The sequence below is a fragment of the Astatotilapia calliptera genome, chromosome 22 (assembly GCF_964374335.1).
Source record: "Astatotilapia calliptera chromosome 22, fAstCal68.1, whole genome shotgun sequence".
In the NCBI taxonomy this organism is placed as follows: Eukaryota; Metazoa; Chordata; class Actinopteri; order Cichliformes; family Cichlidae; genus Astatotilapia; species Astatotilapia calliptera.
The window spans coordinates 28,568,318-28,589,351 of NC_137442.1; the positions used below are offsets into that span (position 1 = coordinate 28,568,318).

A 21,034-nucleotide genomic window follows, 5' to 3' on the forward strand; every position below is an offset into this window, starting at 1 on the left:
GGAATTACAGTAATCAATACGGGATGTAATAAGACTATGGACAAGGATGGCAGCAGCATGGGGAGTAAGGAAGGGACGGAGTCGGTGAATATTACGTAAATGGAAGTAAGCAGACCGTGTTATGTAATTAATGTGAGACTGGAATGAAAGAGTATTATCAAGAATGACACCCAAACTCTTAACCTGAGGGGAGGGAAGGGTGGGAGAATTTTCAACGTTAATGGAAAAGCTGTGGGATTTGGTTAAGATAGATGGTGTACCAACAAGTAAAACTTCAGTTTTATTACTGTTAAGTTTGAGGAAATTGGAGGAGAACCAGGATCTAATCTCAATAAGACAGTCTGAGAGGGAGGTAGGTGGGAGGGATGAATTGGGTTTAGAAGAAAGGTAGAGCTGGGTGTCATCGGCATAACAGTGAAAATTTATATTATATTTTCGGAATATATAACCAAGAGGAAGCATATAAATAATGAATAAAAGAGGCCCCAATACTGAACCCTGGGGCACACCAGCAGAAACAGGATAGAGAGCTGAAGAATGGGATTTAAGTTGGATAAACTGAGTGCGGTCTGAGAGATAGGAGGTAAACCAGGTAAGTGGGGTATGACTAATACCAATGGAAGCTAACCGGTTCAGGAGAATATTGTGAGAAATGGTATCAAACGCTGCACTAAGATCAAGAAGGATGAGAATGGTATAGGTATATATATACTATATACCTATACATAGTATATATATACCTATACTATGACTGAGACAGAGAAACTCTTGAATCAAAAGAAACAAACCCTGAGAAACAATTCAACTGTAATACCAATAAAGTGGATCTAAAGCACTGGATAAATAATACTAAGGAAATGGATAAAGATAAAAAATAAAAATAAAACCAATAAACATACAAAGAGTACAAACAGAGACAGTAAATTGAAAGTAATTTAAAATAAACATACAAAAAATTGTTAAAACCTAAAGTTGTGTTGATACCTTTCACCTACTCACAGACTGCAGAGGGTGAAGTTAAGCAGTGCTGCTTCGTTAAGCGTGACTGTTCTGTTTTTATCCACCACCTCAGGTTCTACCAGATACGAGCAGGGCTGAAGGTCTCACCTCGAGTGCCCCACAGGGTCATAGCAACAACACAAGACAATGCAGGTAAGACAGACGATGTTTACTTCCTCACACTCTGAGAAACACACACATCAACTTTACCACTCGTTCTGGTGTGTGGAGGAACTCTTAATTTGCTGTGTTGTGTTCAGTAATCTGTTTGTGTAGTTTTGTTAAATAGATGGTGGAGCACATGTCTGACTACTTTAGTTTGACACTGGGTACTAGACCATGGTTATTGTTTTTTTGCCTCATGTTTGGCCATTTTACTGGTGCTTTTTCATGGTCAATTTCCGTCACATTTTAATTCCTTCATTGTCCCTTTCTGGCCATTTAGTGTCTCTCAGCAGTTAGTTGGCATCACCCTTTAGTCGTTGTGCTTTCATATATAGTGTTGTTCTCTGTGTGTCGTTTGTGACTACAAAGGTTGTTCTGTGTTGCTTCACCATTGTTCTCTTTTTGAATATTTTTACAACCATGTTTGGCTGTTTTGTGGTCATTTCTGATCGATCTTTTCATACAGTTTTGGATCTTTTTAAACTTGTTTGAATGACTTTCTAACAGTTAAAGGTAAATTGCATTGAGAAACAGCACACAGACTCCAAATTTACCTGCATTAATAAATTACCAGACATGATAAAATTAGACCAAATAAACCTTTGAGTTAACACACTTTGTTTTTTGAAAAAGATTGAATATTGAATATAGTTAATATTTCATGAAAAATATTAGCTAAATAAGATTCTGTACACTGCAGTCATTTCTACGTGGCCTGGCTGTGAACACCTGTAGTATTGTAGTACCAGAGTCTTTTAAGCTGATCAATTGAAACTCTTCAAATAAACAAAGAGTTTAAGTGAAGGTTTAGAACGCATCATAGCAAAAAACAGCACTAGTGAAGGTTACTAATGATCTCAGTAATGGTCTCAGATTTGAGTCAATTTGTAAAAAACACTTTACTTCAGCATCTGTCTGATAGATTCTAATTTGTCCCGGTAAACAAAGAGTTTTCCTCGCACACAAAATAAGTCATAAAAATCTATCTCAGCCCCGCCCGCCGGGCAATCATATAGCCCGATGGGCGGGGCTGAGATAGATTTCGGTCGCCCGACCCGAGATATCGCTAGCCCCGGGCTAGAGATTTTGCGAGCCCTGCCCAGTGGTGACTAGTGAAACATGTAGCATTAGATTACATTTCAGTAACATGCAAGTAAGAAAAAGTAGATGTCACCCTTCAAATCAAGTCACTTAGATGTTTCTTGGTTTCACAATTCTTCTAAGATTTTCAAATCAGACATGTATAAATTGGATACAAAGGACAAGATTTGAACCTTGCAGGGATATAAGAGGTTAATCAAATCTCTAAACTAGTCTTCATTCATCTGCACATCTGTCTATGAGTGATCCTGAAAGAATAATTGATGCAGTTGTTCTAAACTTCTAAGCTGGAACATTCAAATTCTTCGTCCTCAAAGCACTCTGAAAAGCCTCTAAGTGACCCCAAATGCTACAGCATGAATGATAGAAGGGACTAGAAGGAAAGCTAATATTTCTCACATACCTCTTTATTTGCTCCTGTTAAATCCAGAATTGAGCTTAAATGTATTCTTCTAGCATATAATTCAAGTTTCCAAAAGTAGAATGGGAGGTCCCTGTGAAGCTAGCTCCCAGTTTGGGTTCAGAAGACAGACGCCTTCTCTACTTTTATGATTAGGTCTCCAATTTTCCTGTTTAAAGCTTACTGTTGAGGCTGGTTCTGGAAATCCTGAACCATTAAGCTGCTGTAGGCTTCGTATGATGCATCGACTACTGTCACTCACGTACTTTGACTCCCCTTGCATTTATATGCTGCTATTGCATGCCCTCCTTTTTCTCTTCTTTTGCCCCTTACTCTCTAGTCAGCTGAAGACCCCTGAGCCTGCCTGATGTCTCTTCCTATTAAAAGCAGTTTTTCTCCCTACCATTAGGGACTGTCTCAACATGTGGTCCTCTATCTTTACCTAAGAATTTAAACCACCTTAAATTGGCACCATATTAAAAAATTGAATATAAAATTTTGATGTCTATATTTAAAAAAGTATCAATTAAAGATGTGACTGTTTTCTTAACGTAGAGCTGTCAACAGATGACAGATGATAATTTTAATAATAGTAATAATACTAATAATAATAATAATAATAATGACAATAGGAAAATAAAACAACCAACAATTTGACTGCTGAGTACTCAGATTTGTCTCCAAATGCACTGTAATTTCTCACTGCTATTGTGGATAAAAGACAGAAATTTACAAAAGGTTACAGTAAACAGTAAGTAGTCCCACCACTGTGCCAGCTATCCAGGATCTGTAGAGAGTGAGAGCGCTGTCTGGGAATTTTATGGCCCTGTCTTACCGATGTGATTTAGGATTTAAAAACTGAGTGATTCATCCTGCAGAATATCTGGCATCTAAAATAGCTTAGAAACATTTCAAACAATAACTCTTAAACGTTTAATAAAATTTTATTGGATTTCCAGTTATTGAGGGAAAGTCTTTAGTCTTGGCTGAAAAGGGCAAAGCCGGCTTAAAGCTGCACTGTGCTGCATAATAGAAAAACTCATCTTATGGAGAATGTCCATGTATTGAAAAAGCTCTTTAAATTTCTAAAATACATTTGTTTCCTACTTAATTAGAAAAAAAAGTGTAAACAATCACCAAAAAATACACTGTAGTGAAAGTTTTGTGAACATTGAATGCTTCATTCCTATACAAATATACAATTACTTTCAGGTTCCTCAAAGATCATGAAATATTCTTCTTCTGTTGCGTCCATATTTGTATTCATAGGTTGTGACTGAAGGCTTCCAAACCTACCTAACTGTCAAAATGTGGATCTGTGGCGTTGCAGAAAGCTGTTTCACTGCCAATCCTGATTCTCAATATTGGCTATTTTTAGCCTATCATGACTGGAGCAGTGTGTGTATGTGTGCGTGTGTGTGTACACCAGCTGTACTTGTGACAGTGCAGCCTACTGTTTTCACTAGGATGTTTTAGATTGTGAGGGCATTTTGGTCTTTTGGAGCAGGATATTAGTCTCAGGCATGTAGCTGTTGTCAGTGTTCTCACTGCTATAGAGGACAGCACCACCAGCAACACCAAACCGTCCATGCGTGCGTGATTGTAAAGATGATGTGTGAGTGTTTTCACCTAAAACACAGTGACAGGAGGCACGGGGTTTTTGATTAAGAAGAATTTCTTGCTCCCTCATTACTGCTGGTTCCAAGTAGCCACTATAATGTCAAGTTGAATAGAAATGAAGAATAGCGGTTTGTCTATTTTTAGGGCTGCTGAATCCTGGAGGATCAGCTTTTTTACATGTTGTAAAGAAAGAGGTAGATCATTTTCCAGACAGGGGAGGCTTCAGTTTTGTTACTTTAGCTCAGATTAGCTGACACAAATATATTTAATAATGTAACTCATTTTTAGAGGTGCCTAATGGTGCTTACTATTCAGTATTTTCACCTAAAAGCTGCTTAAGTATTGACAGTTTGTGTCTTGACAGAATGCTACCTGTTTACACAACTGTAGGCCCACACATTATCCCAAACTACAGGTGACTGTAGATGCTTGAGCTCATGATTTGTTTTAAACATGTAACTTTCCTCAAATTCACAAATTGCGTTTTTTATAAAATACTTCTTCATATACAGTAAGGAAAACTCCAGCATGCTAAGCTAGTCTAGTCTAAGCTAGTCTAAGGTCGCGCCATAGCATTTCAGTCAGGCTGATGTCTAGACTTTCACATTTGTGTTTGGTTTCATTATCTTGTTTCATAACCTAATTCGGGCCAAGCTTTAGTTGTCAGACAGATGGCGTCTCGTTGACTCTAGAATACTTTGATATATGCTCATGTTTGTGAGTTCATGGTTGACTCAAGGTTTCCAGATCCCATGGCTGCAAAACAAGTTAAAATAATTATCCCTCCACCATCATGCTTGACAGCTGGCATGGGCTGTTTTGTTGATATACTGTGTTTAATGCAGCTTTGCAAAACCTAAGCCATTCAGTCCTGTTTTGTTTTTTAGAGAGAAGAGACTTTCTCTGGGCAATATTCTTTTATATAAGCAATATTTTATATATTTGTACTATCATGAGCTTTAACGTCTGACACTAACTGAGCTCTGTGGAGTCTGGAATGCAGCTCTTAGGTTTTTTGCAGTTTCTCTGAGAATTTTATGGTCTGATCTTGGGGTGTATTTGCTGGGTCATCTGCTCCGTGAACAATTTTTCCATTGTGTTAATGCTCACCTGAACGCTACAGAGCAGCAAACGGCCAAAACCTTTGCTTTAATAGTTGGCGTGACACTTTCTGATGATCAAATAATCAAATACATTTGATTAGCACTTGATATAGATTGGTATAGTGCATTTTTGATGCACTAATATCTAAGCTGCTGACTACACTGCAATGTTTCACCAGCCATTAGCATATGTAGACAGCAAGAAACACTGCAGCTACGTATATTACAGTGAAGATCTTGCATGCATATTGTAATTGGAAGGCTGCGGCCCTCCCCTCTCCTCTGCAGCTCTTTCCACAAGGTCATGCACTGAGCCTGCATACCTCACAGACTGAATCATAAACATAAAGCTGCCATTCTGGCCACAGATAGAACAATTACATTCATCATACAATTCCCTTACTGTGTCCTCTTTGAAAGCGTGTGCTTGACATTTCAATTGTCTGTGCCCTTCAGAAAAAAAATGAATTACTTGTGAAGGATCGTGCCACACACTCAGCTGAAGGATTTAATGACTGTGATTCATGCGCAGTAAGATTAGGATTTTCAAGTCAGAATGTTAACTGGGAGAACTGGAGTGTTGTTTACGGTGCACCGGCTAAGATGCCCTTTCTTATTAATATCACGAGGAGCAAATCTGTGTGGCGAGTTCTGTGTGCTTTACTGATAGGCAGAACACGAACACACACACACACACACACACACACACACACACACACACACACACACACACACACACACACACACACACAGCAGATGCAGAGCAGAGGCTGTAAGCTGATTATTTCCAGCACAGAAGCACTGTGGCTAAAGCTGAAGGGCGTTTCAGCAGGTTTTAATGTGCAGGATGTGTTAACAGTCCAGTACCTGTGAGAAGCACAGTACACCAGAAGAGTGTCAGAACCGAGTGATTTCTGATGGCATGTGAATATGTAGTTAGTTTGATGATGCTAGGTAATTTTGTGTCAGGTAGGTTTAGCTTCTTACAAATTTCTGGACGACTAGTCCAGAAAAAAGACAAAGAAACTGGTCAAAACTGGGAGTAAAAAACCAAGATGTTTATGGCACGGTGGAACAGTGGTCAACACTGCTGCTTACAGCTACCAGATTCTGTCAATGAACACGTGGGTCAGCTTGAGCCTTCCTGTTGACATGTTTTGAACTGCCTGTGTGAGTTTTAAAGGCTCCTTCAGTTAACATGTGCCACCCTCTCATCGATATTGATTCAATCAAAAATATTATCATTTTACTTTCAAATAAGAACACTTTCATTTTGAGATGTTGTCGGCCTGAGTAAAAAAAATACCTTGGGATTGATGATGCTTAATATTTCCTTAAGAATAGGCATCCATCCATTCACTACAGCCTATCCTTTTCAGGGTCGTGGGGGCGGGCGCTGGAGCCTATCCCAGCTGTCATAGGGTCGCCAGTCTGTCGCAGGGCTAACATATAGACATAGACAATATTTACATTTAAAATAAGTAATCAGAAGTGTTATTATAGTAGATTATGATATTACTATTTTTTATCAATTAGCGTTAGATACCAGCAAAATTACAGTTTAATATATTTATATTGTAAGTCTTAAATTATATGTATGTATATATATATATATATAATATATATTATATCTATAATATATGGTGTGTGAGTGTGTTCTACCGAATGTGTAAGAAAATGCAACTTTTAAAATTTTTTATATACTATATTTAAAGGTCTTTTCTTCTACAGCCTCATGTGACTGCCATGACAAATAGCTTACAGCCAATTTAGTGCCAGTTCTGTATAAACAAACTATAAACAATACAGTGTTACACCGATTATCAGTTTCCATCTTAACTGATCTTCAATCTTATGAAAGAAGGGTTCATAATATTGTTATATTGCATTTTACGGGTGGTTTAGTGTTTTTTCCACCTCAAGTGTGCACAGCACTGCTAGATGTGTCAAAGCTGTTATTTCAGTTAAGCTGCGTTCTTATCAAGGCCTTATCACTGAAAGTCCCTCGACACGTATTGTAACATTTAATCAAGTCTGTAGAACAAACAGGCATTGAAAGGGAAGTATAATATCTGTGAGCGTGTGAGAGTAGCCACTGCAGCAGGTGCAGTTTGTTGATTTAGTGATTCTGGCCACATGAAGGGAGAAATCCAGCGTTTGTGAAGCACGGAGGCTCCCGAGGGAAACGATGAGTCCTTCACAGGTCAAATAGACACAGAGGATAATTTATGTTAATGACAGCACACGGTGTCGAGTTTCTAATCTGCTTATGTGTCTTGAAACAGGAGCTTGAAACCTACACAAAAACAAAATAAAAACAAGAACATCAAAGTCACATTCATGCAACTGTAAGGAGACCGTGCTAACACCGCGCAACAACTCCTACCCCAGAAAGTACATCCCCAGAGGGATTACGCTGTCTGTGCCACACATCCACCAAGCCTTTGACAGCACTCGTGCTTCCACACATCCGTCACCCTGGCTGGGGCTGCTTGATGCTGCAAGTAGTGACAGCATTATCGGGAGGAGGCCTGCAGAGAGAGGGAGAGTAAGACCGAGACAGAAAAGAGCACAACCTCAGCAGGGGATTTCAAAGACCTCTCACGGCTCACAGCTGGACAGCAGCTCTGCAGTGCTGCCAGGGAAAAATGCGCTAGTAGCACACAGTAAACAGCCACCGCGTCGCACACCAAAGTGCTGCGACGTGGACGATGATGGCAGTTGAAACAATGGGCTGCCTCTGAGATCGTGTGAGTTTTGGGGGCAAATGTGTGACCTAAGTTTTGCACATAAAATCCAATTTATTAGTTTTTCCTTGTGCTTGAAAACATATGTGAATTTAAAGGTACTACTGGCTCTGCATTCCCACACCAAGAAGTTTAAAGGACTTTAAAGTTTATCAGTTGAACTTGATGTGAGCAACATCGATAGACCTAAATATGAAAAACAGCCCACAGCTGTTCGCTTTGCCTTGCTTTAGTTAAACAAGCCTAGAGACAAGCGGTAACTTTGCTAAGAAAAACTTCAGAGTAGTTTCTGGAGGTTGTTGGCTGGCCCTGGGCGAAATTGACTGCTGCACCAACAGCCTCACTGTGATTGCTTTGGTTGCTAACAGACTGCCACGATTGCCCATAGTTTGCATGGGAAACATGTGCCATTTGTCCATGGATTAATGAAATGGGGAATGTTCACCTTTCAAAGTAAATGTTGTTCCTTACTGCTGAAACCAACAGCTTTTACACTGACACTGAACATTCTCTGTTTCCTGTTTGCATCACAATTTTTCAGGTGTTTCGAGGTAGCTGCAAATAAAAGCTGACAGATCACCCAATGTTGCAGTCAACCCGAGTCAGTCTGCCCTCACCTGTGACTCTGGTTCTATTCTACAATATGTATTCTGATATAACAGAGCGTTGCCAGGTACATGTGGGATTTTGCAATTAAATTGCCATCATGCAGCAACTACTTCGCTATTTGTGGAAGAACTTCTGAATTGAACTGATCAATACAACTGCAGGAAGGTTTTTTCTCTAGCATCCGCAGCCAGTGTGAATACAGGTTTAGAGGGAACCTACTCATAGATTTTTTTTTTGTTAACAGTGTGCGCTGACCTGCTTTCTGAACCAGCCTAAGTGGTCACATGAAGAACTGCAGTTTTTTATGTTTCCATTTTGCTGCTTGATTTCTTTTTTTTCAGCGTTCTTGGCCCAAAACTCATTTACAGATTTTATCACTTGGTTCTAGAGCTAAACGTAGATGCTTGCCTCTGAGTGCCTGTAAATATGTGCAAATGTCCTCACAAACCTGTTGATGCTGTGCAAAGATAAAGTGATGTTTTGTTTGTTTGTAGTCATGACAGAGAGCTCTGAGAAAGCTCCTGTTATCAGTTAAACATTGGTGTTTAATGCTTGTTTTAGTCTATCGGATCTATGTCTTATCATATGTGGATACTAATTGCACTTGCTGTCACTGTGCTGTGCTTTTGCGTCCCACATTAGGAGAGTGCAGCTTCAGCTCTGCGGGGGTTTACGACGGCACCGTGTTCAGCCGGATATTTCAGATCCTGTACAGAAACGAGGAGATTGCGGTGAATGACTGTATGATCTTCAAAGTCCACCTGCTATTGGACGGAGAACGGGTGAGTCATGCCGGTGACATTTTCTGCACACACAGAGACAAATATCCAGTTTGAAAGGGGGGGGGGTGGATTGATTGCCATTTGCTCGCTTTTTTATTTATTCCATAGCAACTTGTAGCTTTACAGCATATTAAATGGCCCGTAATTAATGGATTTCATCATTCTCTGTTCCCTTCTGCACTTGTTGTTTTTATCATCTGACACAAACAATACTCCTTGTTCAGAACACACACATTCGTTCCACTTAATCACAGCAGATATTTTACACAACAGGGAATAAAAGATAAAAAACTACAGTGCTATATATTTTGCAGTCTGAACACCTGCAAAATATATAGTCTATCTGTCTATAGCAGTATAGATTTAAAGCAGGGGTGTTGGAGCCGTTCTATTTCTTTGGCCAAAGACAGCTCAATTTGCAAAGATGTACTTTCTGGAAACATTGACTTGTAAGGTTTGTCTAACAGAGCTTAAGATGTCTAAAGCATCATTGACTGTAGAATGAAAATAGGGCAGCAACCTCCTTGCGATTAGGAACAATCGATGGGCGCCCAGTGGTTGCATTAAATTGTTTTGCTGTTGGGAACCAATTGTAAGTAATTGTCAGTGCGCAACACCCTCACCTGACGATTGCACAGGCCACCTGGCAGGAGGCAACCTATCTCCAAACAGTTGCAGTCCGACTCAGACTAACTGCGGTCCCGCTCATCCAGATGAAGGCGAAGGTTTGCAAATAAAGCAGACGGATTGCCGATATGTTGCTTTCAATCGGACTCAGTCTTGTCAGTGACACGTAGGTAGGGACTCGACTCAACTTATATAAACTGTTTGCATTCTGATTATAGATTCCTGTTGAAAAGCAAGATTGCCGGGCAGCTATAGCAAATTGAAATTAAAGTGTCGTCATGCAGCAGAGGAATTTCTGAATTTCTACTTCAGATCTATGAACTGTGGCTGAAATGGAAGTAGTTGTGTATGAAGACAGCAACAGATTTGTGATTTTTGCAGACTGATCACAGTTACAGCTGCCATATTCTTAGAAGTTTGCACTGATGTTCTTGGTAAACATTTCATGTGATGGCTATAACAGGGATAAAAATGCATTTAAATAAACAAAGCTTATAAGTTAATGTAGCTCTAATCTTTGAAACTACTGGTCAGTCTGATGGCTCGCCCTTTGGTGCCGTTAGCTAATTTTCTGAGGCTACCAGTGTAGCCCGGATACTTGGATAGACGTTAAAGGAAATCCAGTTCAGAACTTCCTCTTAAATGTTTATGAACCCAGAAAATGTAATAAAGCTTATTGAAAGCTAAGTTGACCTCAGACACAGCAACTGTTTTTGCGATTGCATTGGTCATATTAAATTAACTATTAAATGGCTGCTAATTGGTTAGCTACATGCATGAACTGTTCCAGAAAGAGTTAGTGGTAAGTAACAGATTTTTTTAAATGGGCACTGATTTTATTTTGGAGTAGGTCTGAAGTGGAACTTTTCAACTTTTTGACAGCTGGCTTTCATTTTCAGGCCTAGAACTTGTCTCCAATACTTTCTTTAAGGGTCTGTGGGCACACTATAGTTTTTTTTGTTAACGGAGGCATTAGCGGTTTTTAAATGTGATGAAATGATTGACAGGAGTTTGGTTCCCTGAAAGATAACAAAAGCTATTCAGTGGAAAAGGTTAATTGCCTTTTTCAAAGGAATTCTGTGCTAATCATAATAACCACTCAACCAGTGTGAGGGTCACTGAGCTCGTAGACTCGTTCCGTGAAATTAATGTTATGTAACTGAAAGACTGTGCCTGTGCACCCAGACCGGCCATATTTAGTTCAGCTGATCAGGTGTGTAAACCTACCTGACAGTTATTGATGTTCTGTTTTACTGTGGGCGTGACCCTGAGAATCCACTCTGCCCGTTTTTGCCTGTGGGAGCCACCGGAGCTCAAATTGATCAGCAGTGACAGCGGTGACACGGGCTTGATGCTGGGACGTGGGAGTGTTAAGATGGCCTCATTTGAAGCTAATCATGCATTTGATAGCCGTAGCTCACACGCTGACAGTACTCTAAACCGTCGCTCAGCTGCTCCCTAACATGTGGTGTATACGCCTAGTTTACTGTGGAAGGATTCCTGCTTCTGCCAGAATGTGGATTTTCTGTCTCACATGACAACTAATTTTAGAAATTTTCATTAAACGTAGGTGTTGCTGTGGAGGTGTGGAGACAGAAGAGCTTAAAGGCATATCAGATTTCATCTGTAAGCTCTCCCGAAGGCTCCCCGCTCATTAACCTTCCGGAGGTTATCTGCTGTTCACAGCTACAGATAGCGCAGACGAAAATAGCCTCTCATTTCCCCTGTGCACACCCGATGTATTCTTAATCAATCACAGCATCAATATCAGATGGATTTATACGTTTACTGTAAGCGCTACAAAAGTGGAACTACTTCTATTAAAATTTAACAGCGCTGCACACCAATCCTCAGAAGAGTCTGTTGCATCCATTTTCGGCCCCGGCTTTGTAGTTTCCTAATATCGTTTTCTTTTTCTTTTTTCACTTTGTTGTTCAGATTTATGCCTTTATTTTCTACCGCACTTTGAACATGAAAGTAATTGATTTTTTCAGCCCACATGAAAGACATAAATGCCGGAATACAGAGAACATAAACAGTTAATCAAAAAGAACACTAAAGTGGCTAAATCAGAATTGCAAACAAGGTTGGTTACATTAGCTTCTGTGCCAAATAGCAGCAAATCCATCATGTTCTTGTTGGTACCGTGTGATGGCCGTTCCCCTTCATTAATTCCGAATTTCTCCATTCACGTGAGTGACAGTAAATAAATGAGAGTCAGATCCTTCTCCACAGAGCACAAGTGGCTGCCGGATGGTTTGATGAGTGCAAAGATAATGTGAAAGCTGAGGCTACAGCTGTCACATCCACCTCTGGGAGATTTTTGAACATGTTAAATGAACCCTGTCATCTAGAAATGGCATTTATAAAAAAAATATGTTTTTGTGAAATATCAGAATCTACATACATTGACTTTTACCAGCCTACCTGTGCTGCTTAAATCTGGATATGAACACTAGTCTAGTCTTCTGTGTGAAACACCCAACGGCCTCTTGCACTGATTTGTTGCACTTCCGTTCTGAAGTCTCAGTTTTGCATTCGCCATTGTGTCAGGATGGAAGCTGTTGGGTGTTATCAGCAGTGTTGGTCAAGTTACTTAAAAAAAGTAATTAGTTGCTGATTACTTCTCCAAGAAAGTAATCCCATTACTTTACTGATATTTATTTTCAGAAGTAAATAGTTACTTTATTACTTAGTTACATGATACACAACCCAAATACATACTAAAGCAATAGACCTTTCAGCCCAATTCTATTTTTTCTGCATAATCCATCATATAAAATTGAATCAAGTGAAAAACTTGTTTTATTAGTTTTAATCTTTTAGCTTTATGCACATTGCATTAAGCAAAAATGTAATTATATGAAACAGTCTTTGACTTGAACTTTGTTTAATAATTAAACCTATTTTTTTGCATATTCCAGCATATAACATAAAATAATGTTTTAGCGGCACTAAGTCCTGTCGCTCTTATATCTATGGTCACCTGGAGGTTTGCCCCGTGCTGCAGCGGTCATGTCAGTGGGAGGATCTCTGTGAATTTCACACTCCCGTGGCAGCGTGCTAGGTGCTTGCTCAGATTTGAAGTTAAATTTTTTGCTGTAGAAAGAAGTTTTCTTCCCACGCTGAGTGTACAGCAGATGCTAATGTTTTTGTCACTTTTTACGGAATCAAGTAACGTCAGTACGTCCATACTTTAAACGCTGCACAGTCGTACTCTCTCCCGCTCTCCATATTATCCATTATTGATCTACACACGTCTGTTGCTGCCACGGACGTCGCACGCTTTTACGTAATTGTCATGAGACACTCTCACAAACAAAATCATGGTCTACTAACACAGTAACGCAGTGTGCTTACAGGAAAGTGACAGTAATCTAATTAGGTTTTTTTTTCAATAGTAGTGCCTTACTTTACTCATTGCTTGAAAAAAGTAATCGGATTACGGTAACGCGTTACTGCCCATCTCTGGTTATCAGCTATTGCTAACTAGCTTGATTAGCAAGGTGCAGTTACAATTCTATGTGATATCAATGCTACATTTGGTTAGCAAATAAACAGGTGGAAGTAAATAAGTATAATCCAACACCGATTAAAATACACTAATGCAAAGGTACAGAGACCAAAACTCTCACAGACTCATGGGCCACTTGATGCCATGTCCAAAGCGAGTTAACCCACGTTCATTTTTATTTTACACCATAAAAAAGCATGTTTAGAAACCTGGTAAAAAGGGATCTGGCTTCTATGGAAAGTTTCCCCACCATAATAACTGTGTGGACGGACAGATTTGTGTACATCTGGACACTGTAGTTAGGGGCGTGGTCACCTTGGCAGACAGGGACCAGTTGAGGTAGCTGAACTTGACCTGTCTACATGAGTTTTTTTGGTTTGTTCTGTGATACAAAGATTATGATTATGATTATTTTGTGCCCAAGGTCTTTCAATATTTATGCATCAACAATCCTTATCGTTCCCATTTGCAGGTGGAGGAGGCCTTGAGTGAGGTGGATTTTCAGTTGAAGCTGGATCTTCATTTCACTGACAATGAGCAGCAGTAAGTTTCTGAACCACTTTGAAAATATGTGTTTGGTGTGTATTTGAGATGTGAAGTGAGCGACTTTCCCATTTGGCTGCTAGACATCACTTTAAGCACCTGATCACAAATATACGGCATACGATCCATGACTGCAGGGGTTTGTATGTTTGCTTGGGACAAAAGGAAGAAGAAGAAATATTTAGATTGTATCATCATTGTTGATATTGGATTATGAGTGAGCAGCTTTCCCAGTTATTTAAAACTGGTACTTGCTAAAGGCAGTTGCCCTGATATTTCCCACTCACTTAACAAAGAGATGCTCCTTTTAATGTGAAGTTTTAGGCGCTACAGGGTCACACTTTTACTATCAGCAATAAAACCACTTCTTTAGTTAATCTGCACTCTGTGGCACAGATACAAAGATTATCAGATTTTAATTTTTTATGTATTATTTAATTCTCATTTTCAGTGCTGAAAAAAGCAGGCATTGAAATTCTGCTTAGTTTTAACAGTCTACTCATAACATAAATAACAGTTATGATTCGTCATATTAAAAACTTTAACTGTAAATATTTTCATTAGTGTTTCCTGATTAATTTAATATACCAACGGAGAACAGTGTAGCATTATCTAATTAAAACATCTGAGTACTTCCATCAATGATGTTGTTTAGTTATTCTGTCCTTTGCTACATGAGCCATTCTAATGGAACAGCTGCAAACATTATGGACGATGGCAAAAAAGGACGATTTTCACTTAAAGAGTTGGGTTTTGTTTTTACTCCCTCAGGTTGGCTGATATAGCGACTGTCCCCTTGATCAGTAGTCGGACCCTCAGCCTCCATTTCCACCCGCGAAGAGGCCTCCACCACCACGTCCCTGTCATGTTCGACTATTTCCACCTGTCAGTCATTTCTGTCTCCATCCACGCTTCACTGGTTGCCTTACATCAGCCCCTGCTCAGGTAAAGTCTGGAAAGCTTGCAACTGTTTCGCATCCTGCAGACCCCGAATCTTCACATTACACAAATTTGTATCTGATTTGGTATGATCTCAGGAACCCAGCTATTCTTTTCACTGCACAATCTGCTAATCCGTTATCCAAACCTTGCTTGGATTCATTTTTGTTTCTTTATAAATAAGCCATTCATTTTGTAATCTATGGCTTTGAATGCTGTTTGGAGATGTGTTCAAGAAAAAAGGTCAACCATCTGCAATGAGCAGGTTTTAATTTTTTAAGTGAAAAATTTAACTGAAATGAAACCCATACAATCAAGCAGGCGAGAACGTGAGCTTGAACTGCTGGCACATCTTATAATATGATATATAATGTATCTCTTGGCGAGCTGAATGAATAATTTTCCAAACACTCATCTGATGAATTCAGCCGTCAGTGTCATAGTCGATGTTCCAACATGCATTACATAGATTACTGCAGCACTTGACTGATTGCAGCAGAACTGCTCTTATTTCTCAGTTCATGTCTTCCTTCAGAGTCACAAACACTAAATACAACACAAACATTATTCATGCTTTGCCCCTGCTGTGTCATCCCTGCCCTCTCTCCAGCTTTGCCCGTACAGGAAAGGGCTCCTGGCTTGGGAAGGGCTCGCCAGAGAGCACGAACGACCCGTCCGCCATGTCTGTAGAGAACCTCATGTTCGGCGCTGGCTACTGCAAACCTGTCATCTCTGAGGTGTGTTAACCTTTAGCGGTTCAGCTGCTTTCAAATAGAAAGTCACACAAAGTCAAAGCCTATTTTGTCTCACAAAGCTGAAAACAAATGTCTCCCTTTGAGCTGGTTGTTCTCTTCTTTTTGTGAGCAAGCAGCTAAATGCCAAGCGATGACGTAAACAGAAAGGTTTAGGACAGAGGCCGACAGATTTAGCCGGGATTTGCTTGGGCATGTCATCCAGAAGCAACGGGATTTTGAGCTGGGAAGGGAGTCGTCCTGATTTGGATTACAGATTCCAGACCTTGTCTGTCCTTCGGAATCAGTCATTTGTTGGCACTATGCAGAATCCTGTAGGTTTTAAGACCAGAGGCCAACGTGGTGATTATCACTGTGCAGCGCTGTGGTGTTTCATACTATTTGTTGAAGCCGCTTGCCCAGGCTTGTAGGCTTCCAGGCTTAGCATCTGGAATTGATAGGAACTCCCACTGGAAATGATGGTGCTGTCTCTCATGCTTCTGGCTTATTTATAGCGCACTTAATTCACAATGAAATAAATAATAATCTATCATAATTACTAATCATGATCATATATGGCCTATAGCAAATTTATTTTATTGCCTTTTATTCACCTAGGCGTATATTAGTAAAAAGCTGTATTCAATAGTAGCAGGTGATAAAAGACACACATGACTCATGTTCATTATTGTGACTCAACAACTTCTTTCTTTAGTTTTGTAATTAGCCTTGATTCTGTGAGTGTGTAGCTAGCTGTCAGTCAATAGGAGAGAATGCAGCACTTTGGTTAACAAGCCCTACAGCTCACAGATAAAAGTGAGAAATCTGCAGGCGTACGGAGACACAACCAGTATGCAGCAGGCGTGTCAAACGTATGGGAAGCGGGCCCGAAAAGGCCTCATCAGAGGGTCCAGTGTGAAAAGATATCATTAAAAATCAGAGTGGTGATTCCAGCAATTTCTTTTTTCCAAAAGACTCATAAAAAGGTTTTGTGCATTTGTCGATCCACTGTGTGGGTGCATTTGAGACACAGTGCCACTTATTTACCATCATTTCTCCTGTAAATGGAAGATTCATGTATAAAGTTACATGCACTTCTTAAAACTAGAAGAAAATGTTTTATATTTCAATATGTTACAATGCAGTGAATGCTGTGAAAGCACGGGTGAATGATAGTTTTAATCTCACATAGATTCCTGTCTAGACTAGTTTGCATAGTTTACAGATAAGGAGCCACACAGTATCTCTTTGCACTATCAAGCAACTAGCCTGTCCTCGTGACTCTTTGGACTCGGAGCAAACAGTACTGAGCAGACAAAAGGAAACAAAAAGTGTCACCTTTTTCAAGTCTTCCAAGAATTGCAGAACCCAATGCAGCGGTGTACTCCCAACACAACTCGAATCTATGATAGTTTCACTGCTGCTGTTTTCAGGTATCACCGCATATCCAAAAATTATATTTTGGGGCTGTTGCTCCTTACCGAGTTTAGCTTTCTTGTGTATATTTGGTAATTACACCAACATAAGGTACAAAGAGTTTTTCCTCAGGTTTTATAACATGCATCTCTCAGGTCTCCGTGAACGTCACGGTCTGCACAGTAAATCCTAATGAGCTCCCAGGCCCCCACGCCACCTTGCCTCTCCTCCTCCCGGTTTTTACTCCCACCCCTGGCTGGGCGCTTTAATAAGCTCAGCGTTTAGCCAAGCGGGGGGGGTTCCGTTTGATCACAGTAATGAGTTGTGCTTGCAAGCGCCACGTACCACATAGCTGCAGGTGAAAGCTGCACACAAGGCTGCAGACTCTTTCACCTTTATTTATTTACAGCTTTTTACCCGCGGCTACGCTTAGTTTCCAGCACTTTCCCCCTTAACATGTGTCATTTTGTCTAAATCTTGTGCTTCTGCTGTAAGATAAGACTTTTTAAAATGTGGTGTTTCTTTGTGGAATGAAACGCTACCTGCATGCTTCAGAAGTAAACGGCTCCGTAGCCATAAACAAGCAGCAAACAGAAGCAGAAATCGACATCAGGTGAACTGTGGCAGATTTTAACCATTGTTAGTGTGCAGAGAAACTGTGCTTTTAGGATAATGACTAGTTTATGGGGGGAAAAAGCTATTTTTCGGTGCATCTCGCTTACAGACTGTTCCCCAGCGGGCCTCTATAAAGCTAAAGAGAATTATGGAAGTAAACATACAGGTGTTCCTTCCTGGTTCGGGTATACTCCACTGGAGCAATTACAGAGTGTGCACAGGTATGATGATAGGGCCGGCAACTTTACTAGCTCAAGGGAAATTACAGTATGTCCTGATACTCAGGCATCACATGCCTTTTGGAGCTCTACGCTCCACAGAGGCAGCCAAAAATCTCGGCACTGGGTGGGAAGAACTCTGATGAGTGTTTGGGGTCAGGGACCATGGATGGTTGTAGGCATACTGTGATGACTCACGTCTAAAGTGATACAGTCTTTTTGGACCACTGTCTCTTCTAGAAGACTTCAAGGCTTTGGTGATTTGTAGTTGGTTGCACAGTGCCAGCAAATGCTATTAACGGCTTTGGTGAAGCACAGCTAGAGCCCGTCTTTCATTGTTAGAGAGCCATCTGCTGGAACAAAGGCCCATATTACAGCCCAGATTTTACTGGCCGATCAGAAAGCAGAGGTTTGTACTTGAGCTACCAGATCTTGTTGTTTTTATTATTTCTCTTTTTATGTGCTGGTTCCTCGTCAAGCAGCTTTTCACCTACATTTTAGCATACACTTATTTATGTAAGAAAGAAACACTCAGTGGTAAATGGGCTGGCAGGCAGATGAGTGAGCCACAGCAGACACTGATAGGGGTTAGTTGTTTTTGTTATACTTGATGACTCGCACCCTTTACATTCTGAGTTTCAGTTTCCTTCTTTTGGATGAAGTGCAAAATAACATGGTATAAAAATAACTTTTCTACACCAGCTACCAAACTGATGGTGGTGCTTTCCTGACGCAGATGCAAGTTTTTTGGCACTATTTGGGGGATGACTCATCTACTCAAAACCATATCTACCTACAGGCACAAACAAAGGACCTGTGTTTGGACGTTTGATTCTAGTTCAGTGGATATAATGTGAAGCATAGTTAAATACTATTTCATACAGATTGTTGCACCGATTTTAAAAAGACTATTCTCCAAACAGTGCTTTGCTTCTTGGGCCAAGTTCCCACACCTGGGACCTCTGAAGGCCCTAAAGGGCTGCCATACATCCACGTGTGCCACATAAATGTCTTGATCTGCTTTTGCAGCTCACAGCTAGCTGTTTTTAAGAGGCATTTGTTTTATTGTATCAGATCTTCCAAGGAGTTATTGTGACTGCAAAAGTAAGCTTCTATTACTAAGAGGTCAGAGCAACAAACCTTCAAACCAGGCTATAGTAGAGCCTGTTAAGTTCAAGTATGTGTACATGTTTGTCATTAAAAGAGGACATTGTACTTGAGAGGTGGCTTGTGACCTACATAGTAGCTGACATTTCCTCTGTCCTTCTCCTCAGGGAAGTTTTTATGTGCCCAGTGAAAACTGCCTGCAGAGAGCTCATACGTGGCACCGGCGACTCTGTCGCCTCCTGTTGGTGGCACACAGAGGCCTGCACACGTACTACACAGCACTCATGAAGGAGATCCCACAGCTGCAGCAGATTCCTCTGGAATCAGGTGGCACATATATAGAAAGCCTTGGACCTGTTTCTTCATTAAAAGTCTAGTGAGATCTGAAAATAACATATTGGAACATTTTAATAATGCAGGAACTGGTTTTTTTTACGACAATGTAAATTATTAAAAAAATATGATTAAAACTGTAGAAAAAGTATTATTTTAATGACCTTGTCAGAAAGTAATTTAAAATCAGCCCAATAGAAATAGAGGACTAACATTAAACAGTTTACCTGTACTGAAAACTAAACTATAAGTACTGCTATTATTTGATGTACTTAGAGTACTTGTTGTGTATTCTGTAAACCTTTTTCCGACTCTGGTACAGTGACAGTATATTTCCGCTAAAACCTTAACTTCGTATATATGTAGTGGAGTACAAGCATGCTGATTGTAACCTCCAGTTTCCTGAACACAGTTTGATCACATGGTCTTAAGCAGTGAATGTAAAAGTTTCCGTATTTGCCCTTTTAGACGGGGCTTCGCGCAGCCTCTTAGCCGCTCAGTAAAACAAGCCATTTCTGTTCCCTTCACTTCAGCTTGTCTATATCTAAAACTGTGCACATATGCTTAACTTGTTTTATAAGATTTTCAAACTATATGTGTGTATGACCCCCTGTCACAGGATAACGAAAGTTAAAACTCCCCAAATATCTTTATTCCCACAGATGTGTCGCCTGTAGAAGAAACGCTAAATCAGCTGACAATAGAGCTACAGGTAAGTTCATGTCTTTGTATGATAGTAACAAACATATCTTATCTTATTGTATCTTTATAAATATTTTATTACACAAAAAGTAGGAAAAATGCAGGTTAATCTATAAGTAAAAATAATTAAACTTAACAATCAATCAAACCATTACTTGTATGTGAATTACTGACATAACGCTATTTTATTTTTAACCTCATCAACGCAGAGCACACACTGACAATAACAAAAATACTTTATTATAGAGCTCTATGTAAGAAAACATTACTTTTTTAGAGTCTAACCAACAAAGCAGCCTCTGTCACTTTTCACTTTGATATGTCACTAGTCCATAGTACCTGCTGTTTCCTGTTTGTTTCTATTCTAATACAAAAAAGCACCAGCACGCTAAGAATAGATTCACATTAAAAAAGTTATTTCTTTATATTGTTATGTGCTTCTAAGGAATCAAACGTCTTAATTTTTAAAGTGATCTGGAGCAAAAGTTTTCTAGACATTCTAACTCAACATTTTTAGTCCACTCCTTCTCACTGACCATTTATTAAGTCACTCAACACTGACCTATGAACTGTCAAGCAATCAACTACAGGATGAGCCAGTGTTCTCACCGCACATAACAGAAACTTAGCAAAGAAAGACTTTTAAATACTATCTATAGGCACTTTGTTACGAGCAGCCTGTTAAAAAAAATCACGATTTGCTTCCATGTGTTTAGATGAATCTGCAAAAAATGCCAAAGACAACTTATAAAATAGTATTTTT

General features: G+C 39.8%; 1 protein-coding gene across 1 annotated transcript in view; it reads left to right on the plus strand.

The window, feature by feature from the left end:
* fam135b (family with sequence similarity 135 member B) overlaps window positions 1–21,034 on the plus strand; it is a 50,863-nt gene that overhangs the window by 9,552 nt on the left and 20,277 nt on the right. Inside the window, exons 3-9 of the mRNA XM_026155682.2 lie at window positions 1,073–1,152; window positions 9,387–9,526; window positions 14,140–14,210; window positions 14,982–15,155; window positions 15,760–15,886; window positions 19,404–19,563; window positions 20,232–20,281. Of these exons, the coding sequence (XP_026011467.2) occupies window positions 1,073–1,152; window positions 9,387–9,526; window positions 14,140–14,210; window positions 14,982–15,155; window positions 15,760–15,886; window positions 19,404–19,563; window positions 20,232–20,281 (802 nt within the window). The remainder of the gene's footprint in view (window positions 1–1,072; window positions 1,153–9,386; window positions 9,527–14,139; window positions 14,211–14,981; window positions 15,156–15,759; window positions 15,887–19,403; window positions 19,564–20,231; window positions 20,282–21,034) is intronic.